The 25,726-nt window shown below is 39.9% G+C and overlaps 1 protein-coding gene across 3 annotated transcripts in view; it reads left to right on the top strand.

Moving 5' to 3' along the window:
- The first annotated feature begins 1,512 nt into the window (after positions 1 to 1,512).
- Positions 1,513 to 25,726, top strand: part of LOC130915877 (uncharacterized) — a 176,977-nt gene continuing 152,763 nt past the window's right edge. For all 3 annotated transcript variants that reach the window (XM_057836049.1, XM_057836048.1, XM_057836047.1), the window contains exon 1: positions 1,513 to 1,703. In XM_057836049.1, the coding sequence (XP_057692032.1) occupies positions 1,623 to 1,703 (81 nt within the window). In that variant the 5' untranslated portion in view covers positions 1,513 to 1,622. The remainder of the gene's footprint in view (positions 1,704 to 25,726) is intronic.

The following is a 25,726-nucleotide window of genomic DNA, read 5'->3' as shown; positions in this document are numbered from 1 at the left end:
ATGATATTTCCATAATTTGCTGCGAGCAGAGGTGGGTAGTAATGCGTTACATGTACTCCGTTACAATTACTTGAGTAACTGATTGAGGAAATTTTACTAAGAGTAGTTTTACTAAGCCATAATTTTTACTTGAGTAGATTTGTAGAAGAAGAAAAAAACGCTTCTCTTACTCCGCTACTTTGGGCTACACAAGAGCCGCTAGTTTTCCTCTTTATTCTACGTATTAAATTTATTTTTTTGCCAGTGATGCCAAGAGTAGCTCTTCCAATTTCACCAATGAGACGTCGCAACATTAATCACGTGAATCTATTACACCAATCTGACGCAAGCTTGCCGTTCTATGATCACGCCAGCCTGTTCAATGCTCAACATGAATCAAAAGCGTGGATTTAAACCTTATGAAGGAACTATTTACTATTTAAACTAGTAACCATTTTCTCCACTAGAGGGCACTCATGCTCTTTGGACGAATATGCCTCATTTCTTTTTTTTTCTCTCTCGCTGGTATTCAATGATTTTGTTTGTTGTTGTTGTCTTTGTATTTCTGTAATGGGTTATTTCACAATATCATTATAACAACAGTTCATATTGATAGTTTGTGCTGAGAGAAAAATACCATTGTTTTAAAAAAAACTTACATATTACTTGAGTATTCTTTTCACTGGATACTTTTTTACTTGAACTTGAGTACTTTTTTTGGATGACTACTTTTACTTTTACTTTGAGTATTATTATTTTAAAGTAACGCTACTCTTATTTGAGTACAATTTTGGCTACTTTTCCCACCTCTGGCTGCGAGCCAATAAAACTGGGCAACAGGCGACAGTTGGCCCGCAGGCTGTACTTTGGACACCACTGCAACACAGGTAGATTAGACTGAGGTTGAATTTAAATAAAATCAAAGACTCCACATACCCGCACTGACTTTCAGTGCAGTTAGGAGAAATGCTATGAAATGCAACTATGCAATAAATAGTTCACCTTTATGAAACAAATATTACATCTTTAAAAGGGTAAACGTGGATTGTGCACTCATTACTGACAACATCTGGTGCTTACAAGTAAATCCTGTAGCTTAATAACTTGGAGAATCATTTATTTTTGCTGCATCCAATTTTGTTGAAATTCCCACCATAGCCATGCTAGATGTCTCAAGTGAGCGAAACATATTTCACATGGTAAAATGAATCAAGCTACTTATGATTTGTGGTTTAAAGATCACGTACTAAAATATAGTTTTGTTTTAATGACCGATTTAAATTGATTTGGAGCCTAAATTCTTTGGGACACGATGTTCTCTTCAATCACTTTGGGCAGGAAAGCGAAGGACCAATCAGGAGACGCAATATTGACTGATAGGAGTCTTTGACCAATGGGACAAAGTTGAAATTACTCGGCACACGGAGTTATTTTCCGGGCGCTATGGGTGCAGCACCAATGGGGAAGCAGAAGATTGAGTTACGTTTCTTTTCAACCAATAAGAGCCGATGTTACTCTTCCCCAGCTGTATGAGGGGAGGGGCAGGTATTGTTGGTTGATTTGGATTTTTGGACGTGCCAAGTGTCTTGATTCTCAATCCACGTGAATAAAAACAACATTCGTTGAGATCAAATTGGTGTTCCATGGGTGGAAACAGCCCGAGTCATCTCCACCCTGCTGATGGGGAAGAGGGAGGCCGCGTCACTTTGGTGGAGGGCATTCGGGTGAGTGGGAAGCCTTATAAATTGGTTAATTAATCGTCGCTGAGTAAACAGCTTTATTTACATATTTTATGAGTTATCTATGCCGTCACCATACTCACCAGTGTAATTATTAATATACATAAAATCGTTTATTTATTTATTTATTTATTTATTTTTGGTGCTGTGGTGTGACCCTGGAGGCCCACTGAAGTGCAGAGATCAAGCTAATTATAGGGCATGTCACATTCTACAGTACTTTTGTTTTTATTTTTACCAACTCCATTAAGTTAAAACAATACAAATACTGTATGATTTCCTTGGTCTAGTAGTTTATTTGTATGAAAATATACACCTCATGGTTGAATTAAAGAATATAAGTGTGTGAATCTTACTAATGAAATACTTCTAAAAGTTCTTCATGATTGGAACAATGCACGTGTAAAATACAGGATCAAGACATTTTAAAAATTTGCTAAATTAAAAAAAAAAAAAATCCAAAACTAATACAAATGTAAACTAGAAACTGCAATTTCGGGAGAAATTACACACCTTGGTCTTTCCTCTGTGGAGATACAGATCTTAGCCCCACTCAGGTCTATCAATAGAATGGATCATAATGCCAGTCATTGGCAAAAAACAAAGTAAAAGCCGTTAGAAAAAAATGGGAGAATTGGACGTCCATGGATGTCAATGGCGGCACCTTTCATAATTGTTAATGGAATCGGGGAAGTTTGGGGGACACGTCCTAATGATATCTAGTCATTTTCTGTTGATTTGGGAAAAAAAAAAAAAATCCCATTGAAAATCAATGGGAAAAATTTTGGACGTCCATGGACGTCAGTGGTATCAACTTACATAAGCGTCAATGGAATCCAAGTACATTGGCATCAATAGAATGAACAAACATGAAGAAATGCCATTGGAAATTAATGGGAAGTTTGGACGTCCGTGGACGTCAATGGCATCACCCTCCATAAGCAGCAATGCAATCGGGCACATTTGGGGGAAACGTCCTATTGATATCTAGTCATTTTCTGTTGATTTGGGGAAAAAAAAAAAATTCCCATTGAAAATGAATGGGAAAAATTTTGGACGTCCATGGACGTCAATGGTATCAACTTACATAAGCGTCAATGGAATCCAAGTACTTTGGCATCAATAGAATGAACAAACATGAAGAAATGCCATTGGAAATGAATGGGAAGTTTGGACGTCCCTGGACGTCAATGGCATCACCCTCCATAAGCAGCAATGCAATTGGGGACATTTGGGGGACACGTCCTATTGATATCTAGTCATTTTCTGTTGATTTGGGGAAAAAAAAAAAATTCCCATTGAAAATGAATGGGTAAAATTTTGCACGTCCATGGACGTCAATGGCAGCACCCCCCATAAGCGTCAATGGAGTTGGGGACGTTTGGGGTATGCGTCCTATTGATATCTGGTCATTTTCTGTTGATTTGGAGAAATGTAGTTTTTTCCCCATTGAAAATGAATGGGAAAAATTTTGGACGTCCATGTAAGTCAATGGCGGCACCCTTCATAAGCGTCAATGGAATTGGGGAAGTTTGGGGGACACGTCCTATTGATATCTGGTCATTTTCTGTTGATTTGGGGTAATTTTGTTTTTTCCCCATTGAAAATGAATGGGAAAAATTTTGGACGTCCATGGCAGTCAATGGCATCGACATCCATATAATCAATTGAATCCAAGTACATTGGCATCAGTAGATTCGACATGCATGGCCGTCAATGGCATCAATGCAATGTAAATTCCATTGGAAATCCCATTGGAAGTGAATGGGACTTTTCCCATTCGAAATGAATGGGATAATTTTTGGCAAATTTCCGAGGAAGCGTAATTTTTTTCCAAATTCTGTATACAACTTTTATGCCCCTCACCGTCCCGGAATTTTTGATGCCCAAATTATGTGATTTGGTCAAAAATTGTAGGACTAGATACATTTTGAAACTTTTTTTTTTTTCACGGAAAATTGCCGTTTACGGACGAACGGAAAAATTTTCGGGGCCATTTGTAAAGTTTCCTGTGTCACGCGAAAATTCCGGTCGTGCCGATACTTGAACGGTGCCGATCGGTCTAACGGTTCGGGCTGTGAAGCGCGCGTTTTTTTTCCATTCAAAATGAATAGGAAAGTTTTTGGCAAATTTCCGGGGAACCGTAAATTTTTGCCAAATTCTGTATACAACTTTTATGCCCCTCACCGTCCCGGAATTTTTGATGCCCAAATTATGTGATTTGGTCAAAAATTGTAGGACTAGATACATTTTGAAACTTTTTTTATTTTTCGGAAAATTGCCGTTTACGGGCGAACGGAAAATTTTTCGTGGCGGTTTGAAAAATTCCCATCGTCACGCGAAAAATCCGGTCGTGCCGATACTTCAACGGTGCCGATCGGTGCTACGGTTTGGGCTGTGCGTTGGCTCAAAAAAACGCGGAGAATTATTGAATAATAATAATAAATAAACTAGAAACTGCAATTTCGGGAGAAATTACACACCTTGGTCTTTCCTCTGTGGAGATACAAATCTTAGCCCCACTCAGGTCTATCAATAGAATGGACCATAATGCCAGTCATTGGCACTAAACAAAGTTAAAGCCATTAGAAAAGATTGGGAGAATTGGACGTCCATGTCCGTCAATGGCAGCACCCTCCATAATTGTTAATGGAATCGGGGAAGTTTGGGGGACACGTCCTATTGATATCTAGTCATTTTCTGTTGATTTGGGAAAAAAAAAAAAAATCTCATTGAAAATGAATGGGAAAAATTTTGGACGTCCATGGACGTCAATGGTATCAACTTACATAAGCGTCAATGGAATCCAAGTACATTGGCATCAATAAAATGAACAAACATGAAGAAATGCCATTGGAAATGAATGGGAAGTTTGGACGTCCATGAACGTCAATGGTATCACCCTCCATAAGCGGCAATGCAATCGGGGACATTTGGGGGACACGTCCTAATGATATCTAGTCATTTTCTGTTGATTTGGGAAAAAAAAAAAAATCCCATTGAAAATGAATGGGAAAATTTTTGGACGTCCATGGACGTCAATGGTATCAACTTACATAAGCGTCAATGGAATCCAAGTACATTGGCATCAATAGAATGAACAAACATGAAGAAATGCCATTGGAAATTAATGGGAAGTTTGGACGTCCCTGGACGTCAATGGCATCACCCTCCATAAGCAGCAATGCAATCGGGGACATTTGGGGGACACGTCCTAATGATATCTAGTCATTTTCTGTTGATTTGGGAAAAAAAAAAAAATTCCCATTGAAAATGAATGGGAAAAATTTTGGACGTCCATGGACGTCAATGGTATCAACTTACATAACCGTCAATGGAATCCAAGTACATTGGCATCAAAAGAATGAACAAACATGAAGAAATGCCATTGGAAATGAATGGGAAGTTTGGACGTCCCTGGACGTCAATGGCATCACCCTCCATAAGCAGCAATGCAATCGGGGACATTTGGGGGACAGGTCCTATTGATATCTAGTCATTTTCTGTTGATTTGGGGAAAAAAAAAAATTTCCCATTGAAAATGAATGGGTAAAATTTTGGACGTCCATGGACGTCAATGGCAGCACCCCCCATAAGCGTCAATGGAATTGGGGACGTTTGGGATATACGTCCTATTGATATCTGGTCATTTTCTGTTGATTTGGAGAAATGTAGTTTTTTCCCCATTGAAAATGAATGGGAAAAATTTTGGACGTCCATGTAAGTCAATGGCGGCACCCTTCATAAGCGTCAATGGAATTGGGGAAGTTTGGGGGACACGTCCTATTGATATCTGGTCATTTTCTGTTGATTTGGGGTAATTTTGTTTTTTCCCCATTGAAAATGAATGGGAAAAATTTTGGACGTCCATGGCAGTCAATGGCATCGACATCTATATAGTCAGTTGAATCCAAGTACATTGGCATCAGTAGATTCGACATGCATGGCCGTCAATGGCATCAATGCAATGTAAATTCCATTGGAAATCCCATTGGAAGTGAATGGGACTTTTCCCATTCGAAATGAATGGGATAGTTTTTGGCAAATTTCCGAGGAAGCGTAATTTTTTCCCAAATTCTGTATACAACTTTAATGCCCCTCACCGTCCCGGAATTTTTGATGCCCAAATTATTTGATTTGGTCAAAAATTGTAGGACTAGATACATTTTGAAACTTTTTTTTTTTTCACGGAAAATTGCCGTTTACGGACGAACGGAAAAATTTTCGGGGCCATTTGTAAAGTTTCCTGTGTCACGCAAAAATTCCGGTCGTGCCGATACTTGAACGGTGCCGATCGGTCTAACGGTTCGGGCTGTGAAGCGCGCGTTTTGTTTTCCATTCAAAATGAATAGGAAAGTTTTTGGCAAATTTCCGGGGAACCGTAAATTTTTGCCAAATTCTGTATACAACTTTTATGCCCCTCACCGTCCCGGAATTTTTGATACCCAAATTATGTGATTTGGTCAAAAATTGTAGGACTAGATACATTTTTAAACTTTTTTTTTTTTTCGGAAAATTGCCGTTTACGGGCGAACGGAAAATTTTTCGTGGCGTTTTGAAAAATTCCCATCGTCACGCGAAAATTCCGGTCATGCCGATACTTGAACGGTGCCGATCGGGGCTACGGTTTAGGCTGTGCGTTGGCTCAAAAAAACGCGGAGAATAAGATGAATAAATAATAATAATAACTAGAAACTGCAATTTCGGGAGAAATTACACACCTTGGTCTTTCCTCTGTGGAGATACAGATCTTAGCCCCACTCAGGTCTATCAATAGAATGGATGATAATGCCAGTCATTGGCACAAAACAAAAAGCCATTAGAAATGAACTGGAGAATTGGACGTCCATGGACGTCAATGGCGGCACCCTTCATAATTGTTAATGCAATCGGAGACATTTGGGGGACACGTCCTATTGATATCTAGTCATTTTCTGTTGATTTGTGGAAAAAAAAAAAATTCCCATTGAAAATGAATGGGAAAAATTTTGGACGTCCATGGACGTCAATGGTATCAACTTACATAAGCGTCAATGGAATCCAAGTACATTGGCATCAATAGAATGAACAAACATGAAGAAATGCCATTGGAAATTAATGGGAAGTTTGGACGTCCATGGACGTCAATGGCATCACCCTCCATAAGCGGCAATGCAATCGGGGACATTTGGGGGACATGTCCTATTGATATCTAGTCATTTTCTGTTGATTTGGGGAAAAAAAAAAAATTCCCATTGAAAATGAATGGGAAAAATTTTGGACGTCCATGGACGTCAATGGTATCAACTTACATAAGCGTCAATGGAATCCAAGTACATTGGCATCAATAGAATGAACAAACATGAAGAAATGCCATTGGAAATGAATGGGAAGTTTGGACGTCCGTGGACGTCAATGGCATCACCCTCCATAAGCAGCAATGCAATCGGGCACATTTGGGGGAAACGTCCTATTGATATCTAGTCATTTTCTGTTGATTTGTGGAAAAAAAAAAAATTCCCATTGAAAATGAATGGGAAAAATTTTGGACGTCCATGGACGTCAATGGTATCAACTTACATAAGCGTCAATGGAATCCAAGTACATTGGCATCAATAGAATGAACAGACATGAAGAAATGCCATTGGGATTTAATGGGAAGTTTGGACGTCCCTGGACGTCAATGGCATCACCCTCCATAAGCAGCAATGCAATTGGGGACATTTGGGGGACACGTCCTATTGACATCTAGTCATTTTCTGTTGATTTGGGGAAATTTAGTTTTTTCCCCATTGAAAATGAATGGGAAAATTTTTGGACGTCCATGGACGTCAATGGCAGCACCCCCTATAAGCGTCAATGGAGTTGGGGACGTTTGGGGGACACGTCCTATTGATATCTGGTCATTTTCTGTTGATTTGGGGAAATGTAGTTTTTTCCCCATTGAAAATGAATGGGAAAAATTTTGGACGTCCATGGCCGTCATTGGCATCGACATCCATATAGTCAATTGAATCCAAGTACATTGGCATCAATAGATTCGACATTTATGGCCGTCAATGGCATCAATGATGTAAATTCCAATGGAAATCCCATTGGAAGTGAATGGGAAATTTTCCCATTAGAAATGAATGGGATAGTTTTTGGCAAATATCCGGGGAACCGTAATTTTTTTCCAAATTCTGTATACAATCTTTATGCCCCCCACCGTCCCGGAATTTTTGATGTCCAATTTATGTGATTTGGTCAAAAATTGTAGGACAAGTAGCGTTTTGAAACTTTTGTTTTTTTTACGGAAAATTGCCGTTTACGGGCAAACGGAAAATTTTTCGGGGCCGTTTGAAAAAGACCCTGCGTCGCACGAAAATTCCGGTCATGCCAAAACTTGAACGATGGCGATCGGTGCTATGGTTCGGGCTGTGAAGCGCACGTTTTTTTTCCATTCAAAATGAATAGGAAAGTTTTTGGCAAATTTCCGGGGAACCGTAAATTTTTGTCAAATTCTGTATACAACTTTTATGCCCCTCACCGTCCCGGAATTTTTGATACCCAAATTATGTGATTTGGTCAAAAATTGTAGGACAAGTAGCGTTTTGAAACTTTTTTTTTTTTTCGGAAATTTGCCGTTTACGGGCGAACGGAAAATTTTTCGGGGCCGTTTGAAAAATTCCCATCGTCGCGCGAAAATTCCGGTCGTGCCGATACTTGAACGGTGCCGATCGGTGCTATGGTTCGGGCTGCGCGGCGCGCCGAAAAAAACGTCAACAATTATTGAATAATAATAATAATAAAGAATAATAATAAAGAAGTACAATAAAGTTGTACAACAACATAACCTTGTTCTTTCCCTTGGAAAGACCAAGGTAATAATAATAAGTACAATAAAGTTGTAGAATATCATTACCTTGTTCTTTCCTTTGGAAAGACCAAGGTAACTAGAAACTGCAATTTCGGGAGAAATTACACCTTGGTCTTTCCTCTGTGGAGATACAAATCTTAGCCCCACTCAGGTCTATTAATAGAATGGACCATAATGCCTGTCAATGGCACTAAACAAAGTAAAAGCCATTAGAAATGATTGGGAGAATTGGACGTCCATGGACGTCAATGGCATCACCCTCCATGAGCAGCAATACAATCGGGGACATTTGTGGGACACGTCCTATTGATATTTAGTCATTTTCTGTTGATTTGGGAGAAGAAAAAAAAATTCCCATTGAAAATGAATGGGAAAAATTTTCGACGTCCATAGACGTCAATGGTTTCAACTTACATAAGCGTCAATGGAATCCAAGTACATTGGCATCAATAGAATGAACAAACATGAAGAAATGCCATTGGAATTAATGGGAAGTTTGGACGTCCGTGGACGTCAATGGCATCACCCTCCATAAGCAGCAATGCAATCGGGGACATTTGGGGGACACGTCCTATTGATATCTAGTCATTTTCTGTTGATTTGGGGAAAAAAAAAAAATTCCCATTGAAAATGAATGGGAAAAATTTTGGACGTCCATGGACGTCAATGGTATCAACTTACATAAGCGTCAATGGAATCCAAGTACATTGGCATCAATAGAATGAACAAACATGAAGAAATGCCATTGGAAATGAATGGGAAGTTTGGACGTCCCTGGACGTCAATGGCATGACCCTCCATAAGCAGCAATGCAATCGGGGACATTTGGGGGACACGTCCTATTGATATCTAGTCATTTTCTGTTGATTTGGGGAAAAAAAAAAAAATCCCATTGAAAATGAATGGGAAAAATTTTGGACGTCCATGGACGTCAATGGCAGCACCCTCCATAAGCGTCAATGGAGTTGGGGACGTTTGGGGTATACGTCCTATTGATATCTGGTCATTTTCTGTTGATTTGGAGAAATTTAGTTTTTTCCCCATTGAAAATGAATGGGGAAAATTTTGGACGTCCATGGAAGTCAATGGCGGCACCCTTCATAAGCGTCAATGGAATTGGGGAAGTTTGGGGGACACGTCCTATTGATATCTGGTCATTTTCTGTTGATTTGGGGAAATTTTGTTTTTTCCCCATTGAAAATGAATGGGAAAAATTTTGGACGTCCATGGCCGTCAATGGCATCGACATCCATATAGTCAATAGAATCCAAGTACATTGGCATCAGTAGATTCGACATGCATGGCCGTCAATGGCATCAATGCAATGTAAATTCCATAGAAATCCCATTGAAATGAATGGGAAATTTTCCCATTAGAAATGAATGGGATAGTTTTTGGCAAATTACCGGGGAACCGTAAATTTTTACCAAATTCTGTATACAACTTTTATGCCCCTCACCGTCCCGGAATTTTTGATACCCAAATTATGTGATTTGGTCAAAAATTGTAGGACTAGATACATTTTGAAAAAAAAAAAAAAATCTGGAAAATTGCCGTTTGCGGGAAAACGGAAAATTTTTCGGGGCCCTTTTTAAAAAAGCCATCGTCGCGCAAAAATTCCGGACGTTTCGATATCCGAACGGTGCCGATCGGTGCAGCGGTTCGGGCTGTGCGGCGCGCCGAAAAAACGCGGAGAATAAGATGAATAATAACTAGAAACTGCAATTTCGGGAGAAATTACACACCTTGGTCTTTCCTCTGTGGAGATACAGATCTTAGCCCCACTCAGGTCTATCAATAGAATGGACCATAATGCCAGTCAATGGCACTAAACAAAGTAAAAGCCATTAGAAAAGATTGGGAGAATTGGACGTCCATGTCCGTCAATGGCAGCACCCTCCATAAGCGTCAATAGAGTCGGAGACGTTTAGGGGACAAGTCCTATTGATATCTGGTCATTTTCTGTTGATTTGGGAATTTTTTTTTTTTTCCCCATTGAAAATGAATGGGAAAAATTTGGACGTCCATGGACGTCAATGGCATCACCCTCCATAAGCATCAATGCTATCGGGGACATTTGGGGTAAAGGTCCTATTGATATCTGGTGATTTCCTACTGATTTGGGGACATTTTTTGTTTTTGCCATTGAAAATGAATGGGAAAAATTTGGACGTCCATGGACGTCAATGGTATCAACTTACATAAGCGTCAATGGAATCCAAGTACATTGGCATCAATAGAATGAACAAACATGAAAAAATGCCATTGGGATTTAATGGGAAGTTTGGACGTCCATGAACGTCAATGGCATCACCCTCCATAAGCGGCAATGCAATCGGGGACATTTGGGGGACACGTCCTAATGATATCTAGTCATTTTCTGTTGATTTGGGGAAGAAAAAAAAAATTCCCATTGAAAATGAATGGGAAAAATTTTGGACGTCCATGGACGTCAATGGTATCAACTTACATAAGCGTCAATGGAATCCAAGTACATTGGCATCAATAGAATGAACAAACATGAAGAAATGCCATTGGAAATAAATGGGAAGTTTGGACGTCCGTGGACGTCAATGGCATCACCCTCCATAAGAGGCAATGCAATCGGGGACATTTGGGGGACACGTCCTATTGATATCTAGTCATTTTCTGTTGATTTGGGGGAAAAAAAAAAATTCCCATTGAAAATGAATGGGAAAATTTTTGGACGTCCATGGACGTCAATGGTATCAACTTACATAAGCGTCAATGGAATCCAAGTACATTGGCATCAATAGAATGAACAAACATGAAGAAATGCCATTGGGATTTAATGGGAAGTTTGGACGTCCATGAACGTCAATGGCATCACCCTCCATAAGCGGCAATGCAATCGGGGACATTTGGGGGACACGTCCTAATGATATCTAGTCATTTTCTGTTGATTTGGGGAAAAAAAAAAAATTCCCATTGAAAATGAATGGGAAAAATTTTGGACGTCCATGGACGTCAATGGTATCAACTTACATAAGCGTCAATGGAATCCAAGTACATTGGCATCAATAGAATGAACAAACATGAAGAAATGCCATTGGAAATAAATGGGAAGTTTGGACGTCCATGGACGTCAATGGCATCACCCTCCATATGCAGCAATCCAATCGGGGACATTTGGGGGACACGTCCTAATGATATCTAGTCATTTTCTGTTGATTTGGGGAAAAAAAAAAATTTCCCATTGAAAATGAATGGGAAAAATTTTGGACGTCCATGGACGTCAATGGTATCAACTTACATAAGCGTCAATGGAATCCAAGTACATTGGCATCAATAGAATGAACAAACATGAAGAAATGCCATTGGAAATGAATGGGAAGTTTGGACGTCCGTGGACGTCAATGGCATCACCCTCCATAAGCAGCAATGCAATTGGGGACATTTGGGGGACACGTCCTATTGATATCTAGTCATTTACTGTTGATTTGGGGAAAAAAAAAAAATTCCCATTGAAAATGAATGGGTAAAATTTTGGACGTCCATGGACGTCAATGGCAGCACCCCCCATAAGCGTCAATGGAGTTGGGGACGTTTGGGGTATACGTCCTATTGATATCTGGTCATTTTCTGTTGATTTGGAGAAATGTAGTTTTTTCCCCATTGAAAATGAATGGGAAAAATTTTGGACGTCCATGTAAGTCAATGGCGGCACCCTTCATAAGCATCAATGGAATTGGGGAAGTTTGGGGGACACGTCCTATTGATATCTGGTCATTTTCTGTTGATTTGGGGTAATTTTGTTTTTTCCCCATTGAAAATGAATGGGAAAAATTTTGGACGTCCATGGCAGTCAATGGCATCGACATCCATATAATCAATTGAATCCAAGTACATTGGCATCAGTAGATTCGACATGCATGGCCGTCAATGGCATCAATGCAATGTAAATTCCATTGGAAATCCCATTGGAAGTGAATGGGACTTTTCCCATTCGAAATGAATGGGATAGTTTTTGGCAAATTTCCGAGGAAGCGTAATTTTTTTCCAAATTCTGTATACAACTTTTATGCCCCTCACCGTCCCGGAATTTTTGATGCCCAAATTATGTGATTTGGTCAAAAATTGTAGGACTAGATACATTTTGAAACTTTTTTTTTTTTCACGGAAAATTGCCGTTTACGGACGAACGGAAAAATTTTCGGGGCCATTTGTAAAGTTTCCTGTGTCACGCGAAAATTCCGGTCGTGCCGATACTTGAACGGTGCCGATCGGTCTAACGGTTCGGGCTGTGAAGCGCGCGTTTTTTTTCCATTCAAAATGAATAGGAAAGTTTTTGGCAAATTTCCGGGGAACCGTAAAGTTTTGCCAAATTCTGTATACAACTTTTATGCCCCTCAATGTCCTGGAATTTTTGATGCCCAAATTATGTGATTTGGTCCAAAATTGTAGGACTAGATACATTTTGAAACTTTTTTTTTTTTCCGGAAAATTGCCGTTTACGGGCGAACGGAAAATTTTTCGGGGCCGTTTGAAAAATTCCCATCGTCGCGCGAAAATTCCGGTCGTGCCGATACTTGAACGGTACCGATCGGAGGTACGGTTCGGGCTGCGCGGCGCGCCGAAAAAAACGTCGACAATTATTGAATAATAATAATAACTAGAAACTGCAATTTCGGGAGAAATTACACACCTTGGTCTTTCCTCTGTGGAGACACAGATCTTAGCCCCACTCAGGTCTATCAATAGAATGGATCATAATGCCAGTCATTGGCAAAAAACAAAGTAAAAGCCGTTAGAAATGAATGGGAGAATTGGACGTCCATGGCCGTCAATGGCATCACCCTCCATAAGCGGCAATCCAATCAGGGACATTTGGGGGACACGTCCTAATGATATCTAGTCATTTTCTGTTGATTTGGGGAAAAAAAAAAAATTCCCATTGAAAATGAATGGGAAAAATTTTGGACGTCCATGGACGTCAATGGTATCAATTTACATAAGCGTCAATGGAATCCAAGTACATTGGCATCAATAGAATGAACAAACATGAAGAAATGCCATTGGAAATGAATGGGAAGTTTGGACGTCCGTGGCCGTCAATGGCATCACCCTCCATAAGAGGCAATGCAATCGGGGACATTTGGGGGACACGTCCTATTGATATCTAGTCATTTTCTGTTGATTTGGGGAAAAAAAAAAAATTCCCATTGAAAATGAATGGGAAAAATTTTGGACGTCCATGGACGTCAATGGTATCAACTTAGATAAGCGTCAATGGAATCCAAGTACATTGGCATCAATAGAATGAACAAACATGAAGAAATGCCATTGGGATTTAATGGGAAGTTTGGACGTCCATGAACGTCAATGGCATCACCCTCCATAAGCGGCAATGCAATCGGGGACATTTGGGGGACACGTCCTAATGATATCTAGTCATTTTCTGTTGATTTGGGGAAAAAAAAAAATTTCCCATTTAAAATGAATGGGAAAAATTTTGGACGTCTATGGACGTCAATGGTATCAACTTACATAAGCGTCAATGGAATCTAAGTACAATGGCATCAATAGAATGAACAAACATGAAGAAATGCCATTGGAATAAATGGGAAGTTTGGACGTCCCTGGACGTCAATGGCATCACCCTCCATAAGCAGCAATGCAATTGGGGACATTTGGGGGACACGTCCTATTGATATCTAGTCATTTTCTGTTGATTTGGGGAAAAAAAAAAATTTCCCATTGAAAATGAATGGGTAAAATTTTGGACGTCCATGGACGTCAATGGCAGCACCCCCCATAAGCGTCAATGGAGTTGGGGACGTTTGGGGTATACGTCCTATTGATATCTGGTCATTTTCTGTTGATTTAGAAAATGTAGTTTTTTCCCCATTGAAAATGAATGGGAAAAATTTTGGACGTCCATGTAAGTCAATGGCGGCACCCTTCATAAGCGTCAATGGAATTGGGGAAGTTTGGGGGACACGTCCTATTGATATCTGGTCATTTTCTGTTGATTTGGGGTAATTTTGTTTTTTCCCCATTGAAAATGAATGGGAAAAATTTTGGACGTCCATGGCCGTCAATGGCATCGACATCCATACAGTCAATTGAATCCAAGTACATTGGCATCAGTAGATTCGACATGCATGGCCGTCAATGGCATCAATGCAATGTAAATTCCATTGGAAATCCCATTGGAAGTGAATGGGACTTTTCCCATTTGAAATGAATGGGATAGTTTTTGGCAAATTTCCAAGGAAGCGTAATTTTTTTCCAAATTCTGTATACAACTTTTATGCCCCTCACCGTCCCGGAATTTTTGATGCCCAAATTATGTGATTTGGTCAAAAATTGTAGGACTAGATACATTTTGAAACTTTTTTTTTTTTCACGGAAAATTGCCGTTTACGGACGAACGGAAAAATTTTCGGGGCCATTTGTAAAGTTTCCTGTGTCACGCGAAAATTCCGGTCGTGCCGATACTTGAAAGGTGCCGATCGGTCTAACGGTTCGGGCTGTGAAGCGCGCGTTTTTTTTCCATTCAAAATGAATAGGAAAGTTTTTGGCAAATTTCCGGGGAACCGTAAATTTTTGCCAAATTCTGTATACAACTTTTATGCCCCTCACCGTCCCGGAATTTTTGATGCCCAAATTATGTGATTTGGTCAAAAATTGTAGGACTAGATACATTTTGAAACTTTTTTTATTTTTCGGAAAATTGCCGTTTACGGGCGAACGGAAAATTTTTCGTGGCGGTTTGAAAAATTCCCATCGTCACGCGAGAATTCCGGTCGTGCCGATACTTCAACGGTGCCGATCGGTGCTACGGTTTGGGCTGTGCGTTGGCTCAAAAAAACGCGGAGAATAAGATGAATAACTAGAAACTGCAATTTCGGGAGAAATTACACACCTTGGTCTTTCCTCTGTGGAGATACAAATCTTAGCCCCACTCAGGTCTATCAATAGAATGGACCATAATGCCAGTCATTGTCACTAAACAAAGTTAAAGCCATTAGAAAAGATTGGGAGAATTGGACGTCCATGTCCGTCAATGGCAGCACCTTCCATAATTGTTAATGGAATCGGGGAAGTTTGGGGGACACGTCCTATTGATATCTAGTCATTTTCTGTTGATTTGGGAAAAAAAAAAAATTCCCATTGAAAATGAATGGGAAAAATTTTGGACGTCCATGGACGTCAATGGTATCAACTTACATAAGCGTCAATGGAATCCAAGTACATTGGCATCAATAAAATGAACAAACATGAAGAAATGCCATTGGAAATGAATGGGAAGTTTGGACGTCCATGAACGTCAATGGCATCACCCTCCATAAGCGGCAATGCAATCGGGGACATTTGGGGGACACGTCCTATTGATATCTAGTCATTTTCTGTTGATTTGGGAAAAAAAAAAAAAATCCCATTGAAAATGAATGGGAAAAATTTTGGACGTCCATGGACGTCAATGGTATCAACTTACATAAGCGTCAATGGAATCCAAGTACATTGGCATCAATAGAATGAACAAACATGAAGAAATGCCTTTGGAAATGAATGGGAAGTTTGGACGTCCATGGACGTCAATGGCATCACCCCCCATAAGCGGCAATGCAATCGGGGACATTTGGGGGACACGTCCTAATGATATCTAGTCATTTTCTGTTGATTTGGGGAAAAAAAAAAAAATTCCCATTGAAAATGAATGGGAAAAATTTTGGACGTCCATGGACGTCAATGGTATCAACTTACATAAGCGTCAATGGATACCAAGTACATTGGCATCAATAGAATGAACAAACATGAAGAAATGCCATTGGGATTTAATGGGAAGTTTGGACGTCCATGAACGTCAATGGCATCACCCTCCATAAGCGGCAATGCAATCGGGGACATTTGTGGGACACGTCCTAATGATATCTAGTCATTTTCTGTTGATTTGGGGAAAAAAAAAAAATTCCCATTGAAAATGAATGGGAAAAATTTTGGACGTCTATGGACGTCAATGGTATCAACTTACATAAGCATCAATGGAATCTAAGTACATTGGCATCAATAGAATGAACAAACATGAAGAAATGCCATTGGAATAAATGGGAAGTTTGGACGTCCCTGGACGTCAATGGCATCACCCTCCATAAGCAGCAATGCAATTGGGGACATTTGGGGGACACGTCCTATTGATATCTAGTCATTTTCTGTTGATTTGGGGAAAAAAAAAATTTCCCATTGAAAATGAATGGGAAAAATTTTGGACGTCCATGGACGTCAATGGTATCAACTTACATAAGCGTCAATGGAATCCAAGTACATTGGCATCAATAGAATGAACAAACATGAAGAAATGGCTTTGGAAATGATTGGGAAGTTTGGACGTCCATGGACGTCAATGGCATCACCCCCCATAAGCGGTAATGCAATCGGGGACATTTGGGGGACACGTCCTAATGATATCTAGTCATTTTCTGTTGATTTGGGGAAAAAAAAAATTTCCCATTGAAAATGAATGGGAAAAATTTTGGACGTCTATGGACGTCAATGGTATCAACTTACATAAGCGTCAATGGAATCTAAGTACATTGGCATCAATAGAATGAACAAACATGAAGAAATGCCATTGGAATAAATGGGAAGTTTGGACGTCCCTGGACGTCAATGGCATCACCCTCCATAAGCAGCAATGCAATTGGGGACATTTGGGGGACAGATCCTATTGATATCTAGTCATTTTCTGTTGATTTGGGGAAAAAAAAAAATTTCCCATTGAAAATGAATGGGTAAAATTTTGGACGTCCATGGACGTCAATGGCAGCACCCCCCATAAGCGTCAATGGAGTTGGGGACGTTTGGGGTATACGTCCTATTGATATCTGGTCATTTTCTGTTGATTTGGAGAAATGTAGTTTTTTCCCCATTGAAAATGAATGGGAAAAATTTTGGACGTCCATGTAAGTCAATGGCGGCACCCTTCATAAGCGTCAATGGAATTGGGGAAGTTTGGGGGACACGTCCTATTGATATCTGGTCATTTTCTGTTGATTTGGGGTAATTTTGTTTTTTCCCCCATTGAAAATGAATGGGAAAATTTTTGGACGTCCATGGCAGTCAATGGCATCGACATCCATATAGTCAATTGAATCCAAGTACATTGGCATCAGTAGATTCGACATGCATGGCCGTCAATGGCATCAATGCAATGTAAATTCCATTGGAAATCCCATTGGAAGTGAATGGGACTTTTCCCATTCGAAATGAATGGGATAGTTTTTGGCAAATTTCCGAGGAAGCGTAATTTTTTTCCAAATTCTGTATACAACTTTTATGCCCCTCACCGTCCCGGAATTTTTGATGCCCAAATTGTGTGATTTGGTCAAAAATTGTAGGACTAGATACATTTTGAAACTTTTTTTTTTTCCCGGAAAATTGCCGTTTACGGGCGAAGGGAAAAATTTTCGGGTCCGTTTGAAAAATTCCCATCGTTGCGCGAAAATTCCGGTCGTGCCGATATTTGAACGGTGCCGATCGGTCAAACGGTTCGGGCTGTGCAGCGTGCGTTTTTTTTTCATTCAAAATGAATAGGAAAGTTTTTGGCAAATTTCCGGGGAACCGTAAATTTTTGCCAAATTCTGTATACAACTTTTATGCCCCTCATCGTCCCGGAATTTTTGATACCCAAATTATGTGATTTGGTCAAAAATTGTAGGACTAGATACATTTTGTAACTTTTTTTTTTTTTCGGAAAATTGCCATTTACGGGCGAACGGAAAATTTTTCGGGGGATTTTGAAAAAGTCCCTGCGTCGCGCGAAAAATCCGGTCGTGTCAATACTTGAATGGTGCCGATCGGTGGTACGGTTCGGGCTGCGCGGCGCGCCGAAAAAACGCGGAGAATAATTTGATGATATAACTAGAAACTGCAATTTCGGGAGAAATTACACACCTTGGTCTTTCCTCTGTGGAGATACAAATCTTAGCCCCACTCAGGTCTATCAATAGAATGGACCATAATGCCAGTCATTGGCACTAAACAAAGTTAAAGCCATTAGAAAAGATTGAGAGAATTGGACGTCCATGTCCGTCAATGGCAGCACCCTCCATAATTGTTAATGGAATCGGGGAAGTTTGGGGGACACGTCCTATTGATATCTAGTCATTTTCTGTTGATTTGGGGAAAAAAAAAAATTCCCATTGAAAATGAATGGGAAAAATTTTGGACGTCCATGGACGTCAATGGTATCACCTTACATAAGCGTCAATGGAATCCAAGTACATTGGCATCAATAAAATGAACAAACATGAAGAAATGCCATTGGAAATGAATGGGAAGTTTGGACGTCCATGAACGTCAATGGCATCACCCTCCATAAGCGGCAATGCAATCGGGGACATTTGGGGGACACGTCCTAATGATATCTAGTCATTTTCTGTTGATTTGGGAAAAAAAAATAATCCCATTGAAAATGAATGGGAAAAATTTTGGACGTCCATGGACGTCAATGGTATCAACTTACATAAGCGTCAATGGAATCCAAGTACATTGGCATCAATAGAATGAACAAACATGAAGAAATGCCTTTGGAAATGAATGGGAAGTTTGGACGTCCATGGACGTCAATGGCATCACCCCCCATAAGCGGCAATGCAATCGGGGACATTTGGGGGACACGTCCTAATGATATCTAGTCATTTTCTGTTGATTTGGGGAAAAAAAAAAAATTCCCATTGAAAATGAATGGGAAAAATTTTGGACGTCCATGGACGGACGTCAATGGTATCAACTTACATAAGTGTCAATGGAATCCAAGTACATTGGCATCAATAGAATGAACAAACATGAAGAAATGCCATTGGAAATTAATGAGAAGTTTGGACGTCCGTGGACGTCAATGGCATCACCCTCCATAAGCAGCAATGCAATCGGGCACATTTGTGGGAAACGTCCTATTGATATCTAGTCATTTTCTGTTGATTTGGGGAAAAAAAAAAAAATTCCCATTGAAAATGAATGGGAAAAATTTTGGACGTCCATGGACGTCAATGGTATCAATTTACATAAGCGTCAATGGAATCCAAGTACATTGGCATCAAAAGAATGAACAAACATGAAGAAATGCCATTGGAAATGAATGGGAAGTTTGGACGTCCCTGGACGTCAATGGCATCACCCTCCATAAGCAGCAATGCAATCGGGGACATTTGGGGGACAGGTCCTATTGATATCTAGTCATTTTCTGTTGATTTGAGGAAAAAAAAAAAATTCCCATTGAAAATGAATGGGTAAAATTTTGGACGTCCATGGACGTCAATGGCAGCACCCCCCATAAGCGTCAATGGAATTGGGGACGTTTGGGATATACGTCCTATTGATATCTGGTCATTTTCTGTTGATTTGGAGAAATTTAGTTTTTTCCCCATTGAAAATGAATGGGAAAAATTTTGGACGTCCATGTAAGTCAATGGCAGCACCCCCCATAAGCGTCAATGGAATTGGGGACGTTTGGGATATACGTCCTATTGATATCTGGTCATTTTCTTTTGATTTGGGGAAGTGTAGTTTTTTCCCCATTGAAAATGAATGGGAAAAATTTTGGACGTCCATGGCCGTCAATGGCATCGACATTCATATAGTCAATTGAATCCAAGTACATTGGCATCAATAGATTCGACATGCATGGCAGTCAATGGCATCAATGCAATGTAAATTCCATTGGAAATCCCATTGGAAGTGAATGGGACTTTTCCCATTCGAAATGAATGGGATAGTTTTTGGCAAATTTCCAAGGAAGCGTAATTTTTTTCCAAATTCTGTATACAACTTTTATGCCCCTCACCGTCCCGGAATTTTTGATGCCCAAATTGTGTGATTTGGTCAAAAATTGTAGGACTAGATACATTTTGAAACTTTTTTTTTTTTCCGGAAAATTGCCGTTTACGGGCGAAGGGAAAATTTTTCGGGTCCGTTTGAAAAATTCCCATCGTTGCGCGAAAATTCCGGTCGTGCCGATATTTGAACGGTGCCGATCGGTCAAACGGTTCGGGCTGTGCAGCGTGCGTTTTTTTTTCATTCAAAATGAATAGGAAAGTTTTTGGCAAATTTCCGGGGAACCGTAAATTTTTGCCAAATTCTGTATACAACTTTTATGCCCCTCATCGTCCCGGAATTTTTGATACCCAAATTATGTGATTTGGTCAAAAATTGTAGGACTAGATACATTTTGAAACTTTTTTATTTTTTCGGAAAATTGCCGTTTACGGGCGAACGGAAAATTTTTCGTGGCGGTTTGAAAAATTCCCATCGTCACGCGAAAAATCCGGTCGTGCCGATACTTCAACGGTGCCGATCGGTGCTACGGTTTGGGCTGCGCGGCGCGCCGAAAAAAACGACTATAATAATAAGAAGAACTAGAAACTGCAATTTCGGGAGAAATTACACACCTTGGTCTTTCCTCTGTGGAGATACAGATCTTAGCCCCACTCAGGTCTATCAATAGAATGGATCATAATGCCAGTCATTGGCAAAAAACAAAGTAAAAGCCGTTAGAAATGAATGGGAGAATTGGACGTCCATGAATGTCAATGGCATCACCCTCCATAAGCGGCAATGCAATCGGGGACATTTGGGGGACACGTCCTAATGATATCTAGTCATTTTCTGTTGATTTGGGAGAAAAAAAAAAATCCCATTGAAAATGAATGGGAAAAATTTTGGACGTCCATGGACGTCAATGGTATCAACTTACATAAGCGTCAATGGAATCCAAGTACATTGGCATCAATAGAATGAACAAACATGAAGAAATGCCTTTGGAAATGAATGGGAAGTTTGGACGTCCGTGGACGTCAATGGCATCACCCCCCATAAGCGGCAATGCAATCGGGGACATTTGGGGGAGACGTCCTAATGATATCTAGTCATTTTCTGTTGATTTGGGGAAAAAAAAAATTTCCCATTGAAAATGAATGGGAAAAATTTTGGACGTCCATGGACGTCAATGGTATCAACTTACATAAGCGTCAATGGAATCCAAGTACATTGGCATCAATAGAATGAACAAACATGAAGAAATGCCATTGGAAATTAATGGGAAGTTTGGACGTCCGTGGACGTCAATGGCATCACCCTCCATAAGCAGCAATGCAATCGGGCACATTTGGGGGAAACGTCCTATTGATATCTAGTCATTTTCTGTTGATTGGGGGAAAAAAAAAAAAATTCCCATTGAAAATGAATGGGAAAAATTTTGGACGTCCATGGACGTCAATGGTATCAACTTACATAAGCGTCAATGGAATCCAAGTACATTGGCATCAAAAGAATGAACAAACATGAAGAAATGCCATTGGAAATGAATGGGAAGTTTGGACGTCCCTGGACTTCAATGGCATCACCCTCCATAAGCAGCAATGCAATCGGGGACATTTGGGGGACAGGTCCTATTGATATCTAGTCATTTTCTGTTGATTTGGGGAAAAAAAAAAATTTCCCATTGAAAATGAATGGGTAAAATTTTGGACGTCCATGGACGTCCATGGCAGCACCCCCCATAAGCGGCAATGCAATCGGGGACATTTGGGGGACACGTCCTAATGATATCTAGTCATTTTCTGTTGATTTGGGGAAAAAAAAAAATTTCCCATTGAAAATGAATGGGAAAAATTTTGGACGTCCATGGACGTCAATGGTATCAACTTACATAAGCGTCAATGGAATTGGGGAAGTTTGGGGGACACGTCCTATTGATATCTGGTCATTTTCTGTTGATTTGGGGTAATTTTGTTTTTTCCCCATTGAAAATGAATGGGAAAAATTTTGGACGTCCATGGCAGTCAATGGCATCGACATCCATATAATCAATTGAATCCAAGTACATTGGCATCAGTAGATTTGACATGCATGGCCGTCAATGGCATCAATGCAATGTAAATTCCATTGGAAATCCCATTGGAAGTGAATGGGACTTTTCCCATTCGAAATGAATGGGATAGTTTTTGGTAAATTTCCGAGGAAGCGTAATTTTTTTCCAAATTCTGTATACAACTTTTATGCCCCTCACCGTCCCGGAATTTTTTATGCCCAAATTATGTGATTTGGTCAAAAATTGTAGGACTAGATACATTTTGAAACTTTTTTTTTTTTTCGGAAAATTGCCGTTTACGGGCGAACGGAAAATTTTTCGGGGCCGTTTGAAAAATTCCCATCGTCGCGCGAAAATTCCGGTCGTGCCGATACTTGAACGGTACCGATCGGAGGTACGGTTCGGGCTGTGCGGCGCGCCGAAAAAAACGTCGACAATTATTGAATAATAATAATAATAATAATAATAATAAAAAGTACAATAAAGTTGTACAACAACATAACCTTGTTCTTTCCCTTGGAAAGACCAAGGTAACTAGAAACTGCAATTTCGGGAGAAATTACACCTTGGTCTTTCCTCTGTGGAGATACAAATCTTAGCCCCACTCAGGTCTATCAATAGAATGGACCATAATGCCAGTCAATGGCACTAAACAAAGTAAAAGCCATTAGAAAAGATTGGGAGAATTGGACGTCCATGTCCGTTAATGGCAGCACCCTCCATAAGCGTCAATGTAATTGGGGAAGTTTGGGGGACACGTCCTATTGATATGTAGTCATTTTCTTTTGATTTTGGGGAAAAAAAAAAAAATCCCATTGAAAATGAATGGGAAAAAATTTGGACGTCCATAGACGTCAATGGCAGCACCCCCCATAAGCGTCAATGGAAGCAGGGAAGTTTGGGGGACATGTCCTATTGATATCTGGTCATTTTCTGTTGATTTGGTGAAATTTTGTTTTTTCCCCATTGAAAATGAATGGGAAAATTTTTGGACGTCCATGGCCGTCAATGGCATCGACATCCATATAGTCAATAGGATCCAAGTACATTGGCATCAGTAGATTCGACATGCATGGCCGTCAATGGCATCAATGCAATGTAAATTCCATTGAAAGTGAATGGGAACTTTTCCCATTAGAAATGAATGGGAGAGTTTTTGGCAAATTTCTGGGGAACCGTAAGTTTTTTCCAAATTCTGTATACAACTTTTATGCCCCTCACCGTCCCGGAATTTTTGATACCCAAATTATGTGATTTGGTCAAAAATTGTAGGACTAGATACATTTTTAAACTTTTTTTTTTTTTCGGAAAATTGCCGTTTACGGGCGAACGGAAAATTTTTCGTGGCGTTTTGAAAAATTCCCATCGTCACGCGAAAATTCCGGTCATGCCGATACTTGAACGGTCCCGATCGGGGCTACGGTTTAGGCTGTGCGTTGGCTCAAAAAAACGCGGAGAATAAGATGAATAAATAATAATAATAACTAGAAACTGCAATTTCGGGAGAAATTACACACCTTGGTCTTTCCTCTGTGGAGATACAAATCTTAGCCCCACTCAGGTCTATCAATAGAATGGACCATAATGCCAGTCATTGGCACTAAACAAAGTTAAAGCCATTAGAAAAGATTGGGAGAATTGGACGTCCATGTCCGTCAATGGCAGCACCCTCCATAATTGTTAATGGAATCGGGGAAGTTTGGGGGACACGTCCTATTGATATCTAGTCATTTTCTGTTGATTTGGGAAAAAAAAAAAAAATCTCATTGAAAATGAATGGGAAAAATTTTGGACGTCCATGGACGTCAATGGTATCAACTTACATAAGCGTCAATGGAATCCAAGTACATTGGCATCAATAAAATGAACAAACATGAAGAAATGCCATTGGAAATGAATGGGAAGTTTGGACGTCCATGAACGTCAATGGTATCACCCTCCATAAGCGGCAATGCAATCGGGGACATTTGGGGGACACGTCCTAATGATATCTAGTCATTTTCTGTTGATTTGGGAAAAAAAAAAAAATCCCATTGAAAATGAATGGGAAAATTTTTGGACGTCCATGGACGTCAATGGTATCAACTTACATAAGCGTCAATGGAATCCAAGTACATTGGCATCAATAGAATGAACAAACATGAAGAAATGCCATTGGAAATTAATGGGAAGTTTGGACGTCCCTGGACGTCAATGGCATCACCCTCCATAAGCAGCAATGCAATCGGGGACATTTGGGGGACACGTCCTAATGATATCTAGTCATTTTCTGTTGATTTGGGAAAAAAAAAAAAATTCCCATTGAAAATGAATGGGAAAAATTTTGGACGTCCATGGACGTCAATGGTATCAACTTACATAACCGTCAATGGAATCCAAGTACATTGGCATCAAAAGAATGAACAAACATGAAGAAATGCCATTGGAAATGAATGGGAAGTTTGGACGTCCCTGGACGTCAATGGCATCACCCTCCATAAGCAGCAATGCAATCGGGGACATTTGGGGGACAGGTCCTATTGATATCTAGTCATTTTCTGTTGATTTGGGGAAAAAAAAAAATTTCCCATTGAAAATGAATGGGTAAAATTTTGGACGTCCATGGACGTCAATGGCAGCACCCCCCATAAGCGTCAATGGAATTGGGGACGTTTGGGATATACGTCCTATTGATATCTGGTCATTTTCTGTTGATTTGGAGAAATGTAGTTTTTTCCCCATTGAAAATGAATGGGAAAAATTTTGGACGTCCATGTAAGTCAATGGCGGCACCCTTCATAAGCGTCAATGGAATTGGGGAAGTTTGGGGGACACGTCCTATTGATATCTGGTCATTTTCTGTTGATTTGGGGTAATTTTGTTTTTTCCCCATTGAAAATGAATGGGAAAAATTTTGGACGTCCATGGCAGTCAATGGCATCGACATCTATATAGTCAGTTGAATCCAAGTACATTGGCATCAGTAGATTCGACATGCATGGCCGTCAATGGCATCAATGCAATGTAAATTCCATTGGAAATCCCATTGGAAGTGAATGGGACTTTTCCCATTCGAAATGAATGGGATAGTTTTTGGCAAATTTCCGAGGAAGCGTAATTTTTTCCCAAATTCTGTATACAACTTTAATGCCCCTCACCGTCCCGGAATTTTTGATGCCCAAATTATTTGATTTGGTCAAAAATTGTAGGACTAGATACATTTTGAAACTTTTTTTTTTTTCACGGAAAATTGCCGTTTACGGACGAACGGAAAAATTTTCGGGGCCATTTGTAAAGTTTCCTGTGTCACGCAAAAATTCCGGTCGTGCCGATACTTGAACGGTGCCGATCGGTCTA

This window comes from Corythoichthys intestinalis, chromosome 5 (genome assembly GCF_030265065.1).
Source record: "Corythoichthys intestinalis isolate RoL2023-P3 chromosome 5, ASM3026506v1, whole genome shotgun sequence".
NCBI lineage: Eukaryota > Metazoa > Chordata > Actinopteri > Syngnathiformes > Syngnathidae > Corythoichthys > Corythoichthys intestinalis.
This window is presented reverse-complemented; position numbering and strand designations above follow the sequence as displayed.